This window comes from Diceros bicornis, chromosome 16, assembly GCF_020826845.1.
Source record: "Diceros bicornis minor isolate mBicDic1 chromosome 16, mDicBic1.mat.cur, whole genome shotgun sequence".
Classification (NCBI taxonomy): domain Eukaryota; kingdom Metazoa; phylum Chordata; class Mammalia; order Perissodactyla; family Rhinocerotidae; genus Diceros; species Diceros bicornis.
Genome location: NC_080755.1, coordinates 45,458,946 through 45,471,017, shown reverse-complemented (window position 1 = coordinate 45,471,017; position 12,072 = coordinate 45,458,946). Strand labels below are relative to the sequence as shown.

Here is a 12,072-nt window from a genome sequence, read left to right as displayed (position 1 = left end):
TGAATTGTGGTCCTCAGACAGCAGTCTGAGGTCTCAGCATCACCTGAGAACTTGTTAGAAATGTACATTCTCAGGCCATGCCCCAGATCTTATGAATCAGAAACTTGGTGGTGGGGGGCAGCAATCTGTGTTTTAACAGCCCTTGAGCGGAATATGATGCACCTAAAGTTTGAGAAGCAGTCTTAGTGAATTATTTGGTTTTGTTTGTTTCCATTTTAAAGTTAGTTTTTCTATTAGATGTAGAACATGTCACATGTTTATCCCTCCCTCACCTGCACCTTTTCTCACAGGTACCAGTAATCTTTCAGCTTCCAAAAATAGTTGTAGGCTAGAAGTTCTCTTCTTACCTCAAGTATTCTCGAATAAGGCAAAGCAAGGAATCTTCCAAGGCTCTCTGCTGTCTCTTTCTCATACTGTGGCAAAGTTTTCATGGCGTAATCAAGTACTGGTATTTTGGTTTTTGTTTTATCTATCTGTCATTTATCTGTCATCTATCTATCTATCTATCTATCTATCTATCTATCTATCTATCTACCTACCTACCTACCTAATAATGCTTCTGCCCAGAATGCTTTCACAAGCCTATTTACTTACAAACTACTTATTTTTTAAGATTCCCTTCAAGTCTCTCTCCTTCAGGAAGACTTCCTGATGACTTTAGGTGAGTATAATCATAGAATATCCTAATCATTTCCATCTCTCTCTGTACCACTCACCCTGCATTGATCTCCATCTGTCTTATTGAGCTGGCCAGATGCTCCCTGTGTGTGAATTGATTTCCTCCAGTGATACTGGAGCAAATTCTGTCTCCTTCGCTTCTCCAACATCAGCTATTGTTTTACAATATTTATTCATTTATTTATTCAGTGAACACATATGGAATGTTGACTACGTGTCAAGAAATATGCTAAGTACTAGAAACGCAAGATAGGTGAGACATTGGGAGCTCAGGAAATGAATGAAAAATGACATGGCTTCTGGAAAATTCTGCATTGTTGGAGTAAGGAGCATACACTGGGACATGGCATGTAGTAAAGCTGAAAAAACAGAGAGGATCAAATCATAGGAGGTCTTGCCTCCAACAGAAACATTTTTAATAACATCAGTAAGTCAGTGGGGAATTGCAGAAAGATTTTTAGCTCACGAATTAATATTAATCAGAGTTGTTACTTTGTATGATGCAGATCACATATTAAGCACATAGTAATTACTTGAACTGAATAATAAAAAATTTTTCATTGTTGACTGGGAAGTATTTTTTCCAAGGCTCTTCTCTGATTCTTTATTGGCCTATCTATTCTTTACTTTGCACATAACCTAATAGGAGTTTCTTTCATTTTCACTTTTAATCGGTATGCTGGGGATGTGAATGGGTAAGAACCAACATTGGTTGAGCATCCATTTTATTCAAGACTGTGCCCTTTGAAGTTCTAAAACACTACTATCATCTCATAGGTTCTTCTGCTACAACGTAACAAATTATTAAGCTCCCACTCTGTGCTTAGATATCCTCTGCTCGAGCTGTCCACAGGAGGCAAATAGATCCTAATTCTCATGGTCAGATAGATGATGTCCCAAGACCTGATGGGAAATTGAGGCAGGGACACTCTGCCCCCACAGGGGGTTTAGAGAAGGCTTCAGGAAGGAAGGAGGCCCTGTGTAGAATGATTACTAGTTACCCAGGAAAACATACAATGGGAAGTATCAATACCTCCCCTGCTTCCTCCGTCCAAATCTTTCCCAAAGGTTTCCATCCTCCTAAATCTCTATATTATTTTTAGTCTACTAACTACTATTAAAAATAAAGCAAAAATCTTGTATTGGAAACCCAGGGAAAACATGTTCTAGATACTCAAATAAACTTGTATTTTCTGAGATGGAATTAAAATACATTGAAGTCCTAAGTGGTTGCCAGTTAAAATGCCAGTGTGGCGCATACTGAAAAATGATGAAAACGTTAACAAATTGAAAATTGATAAAAGTGATCTATAGGTAGTTAAAGTACAGTAGATTTCATTTAAGAGTATAAACATTTGGTACTTAGTATTCAAAATAATTATTTTTGTCAAGATTTGAATTCTGTTAATACTTAAAATTTGCTGTGTATATTCCAATCAAATAGGAGGCTTAGTCAACCAGTGACTATCAAATAAACCTTGAATTTTCTTTACATATTTAAATTTAATGTATTCAGACAAGTTATTGATCACCTACCCAGATAACTGACTTAGAAATGTGATAACCATGGATTTCCAGGATAACCTGGATTTCGAGGATATTCTTAACGTTAAATATTTTGTCTTTAGTATCTACAGATACATTCTAACTGATCATAATACACATTCTATATTTTGGCCAGGAAAATGTTATTTCTTTATCAAAAAGCATGGAAAAAGACCTCTCATCAATTTAAGCTTTCATAAAACACAATTTTTCTCTATATATTTTACCATAATCTCGCTAATTCAAAACGTATAAGGGGAGTCTTTTCAAAGTAGTAAAACAATTAAAATTAATAAATAACTATTAAAAAATGCAAAATTATTTTTATTTCATATTAATATAAGGATAAATGCTACCATGTGATTCTATAATTTAGTAGTACTCCACGGGGAATTTCAGTGTTTTAAAGGTAGAGGAGATGATAGAAAGTATTTAATCTTATTTCTCCCTTGAGGAAACTGACATTCAGGGCTTAGGTCGTCTCTTAGGTGACATCATTAGTTTAAATGAAGAAGTGGCAGAATCAGAACTAGAACTTGGGTTCTAACTTCTGTTAGTGATTTTACATCATAAAAATAAAATCTTACCAACTAGAGTGTGAATCAATCAGAAAACTTACCTCATTATTAAATATATAGTATAGCACACAAAAACGTTTCAAAGTCACTTGAATGCAATTCAAGTCCGCCAATAAAACACAAACAAAATTTACATTCCCCAGCACTCCCAGATAAAGAGATATGGAAGAAGCTCATGAATGTGTTTCCTACTTCACCTTATTAAGTAAACTCTCGTTTTTCAGAGAGCCCTGTAAAGGACATTATTCCTGTTTCAGATTGAAATTGATTTTGCTTTCATCTGCATGACTTAATTTGTTCTAAAAGGCTCAACAGTAGTGGCACGAGGGGGAGGGGTCCTCAATGAAATCAAGACAACTAAATTAAAGCTCAGATATATCTTGAAGGAGAAAAATTTGCTTTTTCTTTGTTAACATATACAAATGAAGAGACCAAGATGAATGCCAATGGGTCTGTTACTGAAGAAAGATACAGGAAGCAAAATTGTGAAATATGCCAAATAAATATCAACAGACTTTGGGGGTGGGGTGAGGAAAAACCAAAGTGGCAGCAGCGTAAGAGCTATAAAGTCACTTTCTTTGGGTTTTTGTTATTAGTGGAGGGATTTATTCTTTCATTCATTCCTTAATTTTAAAACCAAGTCATACCCAGGGCTCAGTCTCTACTCTTTCTAAATAAAACCTTCAAGCTCTTACCATAGTGCCTAGAGTGGAATTTAAGACAATTTGAGAGTTCCTCAAAACAGCATCAAATTCCACCTTTGCATACTGGGAAGACTGGCATTTTCTTTGGGGAGAAATAAAATATGATGAATCCAATTCATCAGGTCAATATAACCCTCAAATATTCTTCTCACCATGGAGAAGAAGAAAGCAGAAAAAATACAACATCCTGCTACAGATGGTTTAGTTAATTAAATTTAATTTAGTGAATGAATCCATGCTTTTAAAACTACTCTGAAATAGTCCAAGTTTGATTTTGATGCCCTCCTTACTTAAGGGTTATGTGAATCTTTCTCAGCTCTGCTTCAGAGACCTGCTGCCTTGATGCTCCACCATTCTATGCTTGTATGGCCCCTTTCTTGGGAATGCTGGATCAAGAGTTATTCAAAGCCTTACTTGATCACAGTTATTTTTTCCCCAGAGCCTTACTAAGTTCCCAGAACTCTGGAAGCTCTGTGGGTGATTATGACTTCCCAGAATGCTTACACATGAGACCAGCCCTGTTAAACTCATTCTGTCTGGTTCCTTGCATGGGCACGATGGGCCAGCACACCAGTTATCACCAGTTTCAAGATAGTCCAATCTCGTGAATGCGTGAATTTTATATCACGAAGATATAAAATTTGTCCTGCACATAAATAAATTAAATACAAAGACTGTATCTACATTCCTATGTCACTTTCTTCAGCATGTACATCTTCCTGTATCCTGTTTCCAAGAACTTCACTTCAAAATTCTGGAAGATACTCTAGAGATCAACAAATAGGGTCATAAGATTTTTAAAAAGAGAGAGAAAGGCTAAGGTATTAATAAGGGAAGAGGGAAAATTATTTGCTAGAGAATCTTTCTCTAGCAATGTGTGCAGTATATAGTTGTCAAATCAGCCAGCTATGGGCCCACCATGCCTGAGGCATTAAAAAAAAAAAAAAATCAAAGGAAGAATCTATTATAGTCAATCCAGTGAGAAAGTACAGCTGAAAAAGACATATCAGGCTGGATTTGAAAAGTGCTAGAGAGGCAAAGAGGCAGAGAATAACCAGGAGATTATTGCTGATTCCCACAACTGGCTGACACAGCGTTAATATGCTGGTTATGGGGTGTTGCTGGAAGGAGATAAGCTGAATTAAAAGCACCTTTCCATTCTAAACCCTGTACTTTGATGTATCATTCTCTGAATGTGTTGTAACCTAGAGCTGCATAATATGAAAATATTTTTAATTTCTTAGAATCAACCAAAGCCAGGAAATCTGAACCATTTTGAATTTCTGGAATCTCTCTTCTATCCTAACTACTACCTCCAAACCAAACACTGCATAGTATTATCACTACGTTGAGTTTAGTATTCTATATTTAGTCGTTCACGCAACAAGCATTGATTAAATGCCTACAAGCCTCCTTGACAAAAGGCATAAATAAGTACTTTTTGAGGAACACACATCTCCAACCTTTTATACATAATTGCAGGGAGAGCCATAAGTAGGGACATGGTAAATTTCCTTCTCTAAGTCTTACATAAGGAACATCTGTCCTCTATACAGCTTTCCTCTATTTGAAAGGAAGAATCTGATCTTGAGAAGTAAAATCAAACAGAAATGCCATGTAGGTCTCCAGGTGGATTCCTCTATTAAGTCTGCACGTCTAGTTATGGGACTGGAATGGACAAAAGGCAAGGTGTTTCCCAGGTCAGGAGACAAGGAACATGTAGAGAACTATGAAAGAGTGCAGGAAGAGAGTCGTCAAAAACATAACTCTGAAAGATGGTAGTTGGGTCAAGCAGTGACTTCTCTCCTCTTGGGAACCAGCTGTTACCTACTTTCTCTGCTGGGCTGAAGAGCGCCGGGTGCAAATCACGGCCACGATCACCACCACCAGCACTGTGATGACACCAACGGTGACCACAATGATCACAAGCAGGTTGCTGTTCTTCTGAGGAGTGACGCTGCCATGTGGGGGGTGCATCTGGCCAATGGGTGGCTCTGGGAAAAGACAGGCAAATGGAGGTCAGGTTTAGGGAGATGTGGCAGCCCACTGTTTATCAAGCTCTGTTAAGGATGAGAAGAGTTCCTATTGTTCTGGGCATTCCTTAAGCTGGGAAAAAAGTAATGAAAAATGAGAAGAAAGATCTAAATTATCTGCCCAAGAAAAACGAAACCTACGTCCACACAAAAATTTATACAGGAATGTTCATAGCAGTATTTTTCAGAATAGCCAAATTGGGGAACAACCCAAAAGCCATCAACTGATGAATGGATAAACAGATGTGGTATATCCACACAATGGAATACTATCCAGCTGTAAAAAGGAATGAAGTACTGATCCATGCTACAATATGCATGTACCTTGAAAACATTATGCTAAGTGAAAGAAGCCAAACATAAAAGGCCACATATTGTATGATTCCACCTATATGAAATATCCAGAATAAGCAAATCTACAGAGACAGAGAGTAGATTAGCGTTTGCTGGTGGACAGGGGGAGAAGTGAATGGGAAAGAGTGTTAATGGATACAGGGTTTCCTTTTAGGATGATGAAATATTCTGGAATTAGTGGTGATGGTGGCACAACCTTATGAATATACTAAAACCCACTGAATTGTGCATTTTAAAAGGGTAAATTTATAGCTTGTGAATTATATCTCAATAATAAGAAAATAGAATTAAGCTATCGCATTGAGTAGAAAGTGGGGAGGGAAGGAAGAATGCTGCTTTGTACTATAAGAATTCCAATGTGACAAAAACCAGAAAAGGCTGGAGTTTATGAGAAAATACTACTTATTTGGTGCTGTGAAAGACAAACTATTTGACACCAATCACTCACAATTTACTTCCGTTCCTTTTAAGAACCTATCCATAAAGCACATTTAATTTTCAACCTGTCAAATATGTATGATTCATAAAAGCACTTAAAGCAGCAACTGGGTTTGAAAGAGTGTCATAAAGTCCTGATATGAATATTTTCCTGTGTTGCAACTGTACCTCATGGTAGACAATATTTAGGCAAAAATAGACATTTTTGATAATTTGCTTATGTAAGTGGCTAATGACTCTTTAAATCACTTTCTTTAAACCCTCAGTGATCAATCAATTAGAAATACTCTGTTCTATGTCATGTTTGTCACTGCAAGCTACAAATTTTTAAAAAGTAAATATTAGCTTATAATTTTGTTCATAAATTAGAAAGTAAATTTAGAAAGGAGCATAAAGAAATGAGTCTGGATGTATTCCTAGACCTGAGTTTGAATATGATTTTTTAACAATCTATATTAGCTTTCTATACCTCTTGAGCAAAATATTTACACCTTTTGCACCTCAGTGCCTTTATCTGTAAAATGGAAATAATAATACTTCTACACAGTTACTGTCAGAATTAGAGGAAATACATACAAAGCAACCATCTCAGTGCCTGACACAGAGTGAGTGCTTAAATACCATACTACTGAAATATTGATTAAATTGTTGCCTAAATTAATAATCTACCATACCCTTTGGGATACTTCTGCTGTGGACTTCCAAACAACAAAATTTTTAGAAATAATGCTCAATGTGAAAGAAAAATTACCTTCTTCTCACAAATGAACATAATAACCCATACTTGCCTCAAAATCAAAACACTATCTTTTGACAGTCACCTAAGAATCATTGCTTTTTGGAAAAGATAGTCACCTTTAAATTTAAATTTAAATTTAAATTTAAATAAATTATTGCTGATTCATTATTATTGGAAAAATAATAAGCGCTTCTGAAATAACTTGAATCTCAGGGGGAGGAACTCAACAAAAGTCTTTAAATATGCACTTTCTGTTAAAAAATTCTGATTATAAATGAAAGAAATAAGGTTTCCTTGAAGTAATTTTTACATTTACTACAAAGGAATGAGATAAGTAATGAAAGGTCAGAACTTTTGTATCATAGTTTTACTTATAATTTAAAAAGTCATTTTATAGTAATATCTTGATATGCCCTTTCTATGCTTAATAAACTAATTCATTAGAATAAATTAACCTTTTATGTGAGAGCTTACAATGAAGACAGCTGGGGATCTCATGGATTTTTATTAGCATGAGTTAAATTTAACAGTTCCCCATTTCTGACAAACTTAGTTTGAGTCGAACATAGCATTCCCGTATGAATATTTTTAAAATCCTTGTAAGCTAGAATTTTTCAAACCTCTACTCTTATTTCTTTCTTTCCACCCAGGAAGACATCATGTTTCAAGTCAGAAAATAATGACTCTGGATTCTGCTGAGCATTAGTGAGATTATATTGACGTCATTTGCCTCATAGTTAGGGTTCATGAGCACTCCCACTATAAATCTTTGCTTCCGAGCCTTTACGACTTCCTCATAAAAGTTCCCACTAGTTTAAAACTTGATATTCAAGGTCTTTCATTAATTTCCCAATCTCAATTCAAAGGCTGAATAACCAGAATATCTGACATCCAGTGGGCAGTTAAGAAAGTCAAGTGCAGGGGCCAGCCCAGAGGTGCAAGCAGTTAAGTGCGCGCACTCTGCTGCGGCAGCCCGGGGTTCGCAGGTTCGGATCCTGGGCGCGCACCCACGCACCGTTTGGTAAGCCATGCTGTGGCGGTGTCCCATATAAAGTGGAGGAAGATGGGCACGGATGTTAGCCCAGGGCCAGTCTTCCTCAGCAAAAAAAAAGAGGAGGATTGGCAGCTATTAGCACAGGGCTGATCTCCTCACAAAAAAAAAGTCAAGTGCAATGGTGCCTGTAGATGTAGTTGGTCCTTGTTATTTGCTGTAGCTGTGCTCTATCAAGTCACTGCCAATACTGAATTACTAAGTATTGCTTCTAGAGGAAATAGTGTGTTAGGTTTCTGTGAACCTCTGGTCACAACATTTTTATCAACCAATCAATGCATAACCTTGTTTTATGTGAGTTTGTTTAAAGACACCTTATTTAATGTATATACTGTTGACTCATTAACATTGAACTCACGGCCAACAGCCCTGTGACTTATGCCTGAGTGAAGCTTAATCAACACATATTTTCTTCATAAGGCACATCACAGCCTTTTTTGCTGAGGAACAGTAGACAGCACTTCAGCACTACATTGAGGGGCCTCTTTAAACACTGAAACCACCAACAAAAGCCACAAAACATGTGAAAAATTGGCACTAAATATATCGCAGAAATGACACTCGTTTACAGCATGAGAGCTGAAACAATAAGACACAGCGTCATCTTGCTCCATCTCAGTTGAGTTCGTGAGCATCATTGGGCTCCTCAAATTTTTGGCTACTCTGCACATGTCCATAAAGGATCATAAAAGCACCACAAGTATTGATTTGGGGGGTTACAAATAAATTTTATCGAGTAGGTGAATTCACAAATATGGAATCTGCAAATAATGACGATCAACGGTATATCTAAATACATCAAGAGACTGCTCCAAATTAGGAACAATTTTAGAGCTCACAAATCTCAACTAGTGTAGTTAAGAGCCTGACTCCAGAAGGGACAAGATAACATTTACCACCTTTCAGGCTTCAGAGAGGAAGCTGGATGGTGTAATTCAAAGACTTGCAAATCTCCTTCAGGGCACTGTGATTATTTCATGAGATAATGGATGCAACACACTGACCACAGGCCCTGGCAAAGAGTTAGTATTCAACAGACATTATGATGTGGCTCAATATAATTCATTCTATGTGATTTTTCCAAATTAAAGAAAAATATAGTATCCTAATGCATCTTTCCTGGTGTTAGCATAATAGTGTTGGTATCCAGTGTCTAAGTAATCATGACCCTAGATATGTTCCATTAAAATTAGTGAGAAGGAAGTCAATTTTTCAAAAATCACATGGGCATTCCATCCATTTTTAATTTTCATGATGTTTGATCACCATAAAAGATTTCATCTATTTTCTACTAAATTTAATAACAGCAAATATATATGTTTCATAATTCGACGGGTCTAAAGTCTTAGTAATGATTGTAAAATTGGTTTCATGAAATAATAATGACTTTAATTTTTATAATACTTCATAGGCTTTCAAAAGTATTTTATGCTTCTTACCACATTGGCCCTCAAAAGTCTGCAGTAAGCTCATATAAAAACCAGTGTTCTGCGTACATAATTATCCTATAGAAAACAAAGCCAGGTATTGAATCCAGGAGTCCTGGCTCCTGTTTTGAGACCCTGATCTCATTGCCACGATGGCTGTCCCTAGTAGCTGCACAGTATCAATATGCAGGTAAACAATGTGAACATAAGATTCACAGGTTCAGTTCTGAGGAGAGAAACAGATCCCGTGAAAGTTTCTAGATGGGAACTGAACTTCTCTCCTACATTGCAGTCTTCCCTGACAGCAGTTTTGTTACTAGAACACTTTGAGCTCAACACAGGTCTTAATAATTTCACAAGTCTTTGAATTTGAACAGAAATTCATATGGCATTGAATATTTCAAAGGATTTCCCCATGAAATAAAGTGCTATATAGTCAATCAGCTGGAAGAGACCTCACAGATAATCTAGCCCAGTGTTCTCTAAAATTAAATATTAATCAGCATTAAGGGAGAAAAAACTTCCTTGGTCAATTAAGTTGGAAAACATATTTCTTTCCTCAAATATCAGAATTTTGAACATGCTAATGTGAACTGTGAACTGACAGGAGAGGTGGGAGAGGGACAGTAGAGAATGTATCCAATTATTCCATATATATATACTGAAGAGCCAATTAAATGCTGTGAATATGATGTGATCAAAAATTGTGATCCAAAAAAAATTGTGAAAGCTCCATTTCTGAGCTATTTTTTTGGAAGGGCTGAAAAGGAACAACAGCCAGGCTATAGAACCATCAGAAAGTGTTTATGGAGCCATACTTATATCATTCCATAATAATTTGTGTGTCATTGTTTTCTTGTTTATTGTATGGTCTGAGAACGATTTCCAAATTAGATTATTGCGATCGCTCCCCAACATCACCCTACCCCCAAAAGAGGCATGATTGTTGACCTCATGGAGCTTACAACTTACTGGAAAAGACTTATATTAAACAAATCATGAAGCAAACAAATATAAAATTACAACTATATTTGGTGCTTAAAAGAGAAGTAGAGTTCACGTAGAAAGATGTAATATGTGGACCTAATGGTCATTGAGGGAGGAGGGAGGTCATGAAAGGCTTCATTGTAGAAGTGACATTTAGACTGAATCATAGTGTATTGCTAGAAGTTAGTTCCTGTTCCTTTACAAGGTATCTGAGAGCAGACCATGTGTCTGGAACATTGGAGCTAAAGGGAAATGACATAAAATAAGGCTGGAAGGAGAAAGAGGACCTAATTCATACAGAGCCTTGTAGATCACATTCAGTTACCCTATGTACAATCTCAGATCATTTAAGGGTTTTCAGCAAGAAAGCGACAGACTTGATTTGTTTTAAGACATCACTTCCTGCTGTGTGGAGAGGGTTTACCAGTAAAAACAGAGAGACCAGCTAAGGGGATACTGAAGGTCTCCAGGTGAGATGTGATGATCGCTTGAACTGAGATGGTGGCAATTGCAGTCAAGCAAAGTGAACAGGTAGACAATATAGTCTGAAAGTGAATAAACAAAGCAGATTGCATATGGGGGAGGAAAAAAAGGAAGAGTCATGTTCAGGCTTAAGTAATAGCTATGTCTGAGATGAAGGAGAGGGTGAAAGGGCACACTCAGGGAGGGAAAAACAAGTTTAGTTTTGAATATATCAGGGTTGAGATCTTATGATAAATTATAAAGAGGCACTAGAAGGTCTGTGTTGGACATATAAATTTGGGAGTTGGCACACCGATGGAATTTGAAGCCCTGAGAGTTGACGAGATCACCAAAATCAAGAGTATAGAGCGAGCAGAGATGCTCTCTCAAGACTAAGGTCCCTAGTATTCAGGTAGAAAGAGAGGACCTGGCAAAAGAGAAGTGAGTTGTCAAACGAGTTTCTCAATGTTTATTTGACAACGGAACACTTTTTTTCTCAGACGTGCTCATGGGACTCATGTACCTAAACAACCTTTGGGGAACAGTAATCTAAATCAGTAGTTTTCAACTGGGGAGATTTTGTCTCCCATAGGGAAATTTGGCAATGTCTAGAGACATATTTGGTTGGTACAACTTCATAGTGGGGAAATACTACTAGCATCTAGTGGATAAAGGTCAAGGCTGCTGCTAAACATCCTACAATGCACAGGACAGACCCCACAACAAAAAATTATCCAGCCCCAGTGGCCACAGTTCTGAGGTTGAGAAACCTAATCTAGCTTAACACTTTCTATGTTCAGATGAAAAATTGAGATCAAAGAGTTTAAGTGACTTGATTCACACAGTACTAATCCCTGGCAAAGTTGGGTCTAGAACCTAGGGCTTAAGATTAATCTGGGATTGCAACATATTTTCAAGCACCATGTCTGACCGGGCAAGAGAAACAATAGAAAAAATAAACAAATGGGACTACATCAAACTAAAAAGCTTCTGCACAGCAAAGGAAACCATCAACAAAATGAAAAGACAACCTAACAATTGGGAGAAGACATTTGCAAACCATATATCTGATAAGG

The 12,072-nt window shown here is 36.9% G+C and overlaps 1 protein-coding gene across 1 annotated transcript in view; it reads right to left on the bottom strand.

The window, feature by feature from the left end:
* Positions 1-12,072, bottom strand: part of DCC (DCC netrin 1 receptor) — a 1,099,744-nt gene that overhangs the window by 65,951 nt on the left and 1,021,721 nt on the right. Inside the window, exon 23 of the mRNA XM_058557158.1 lies at positions 5,337-5,499. Within this exon, the coding sequence (XP_058413141.1) occupies positions 5,337-5,499 (163 nt within the window). The remainder of the gene's footprint in view (positions 1-5,336; positions 5,500-12,072) is intronic.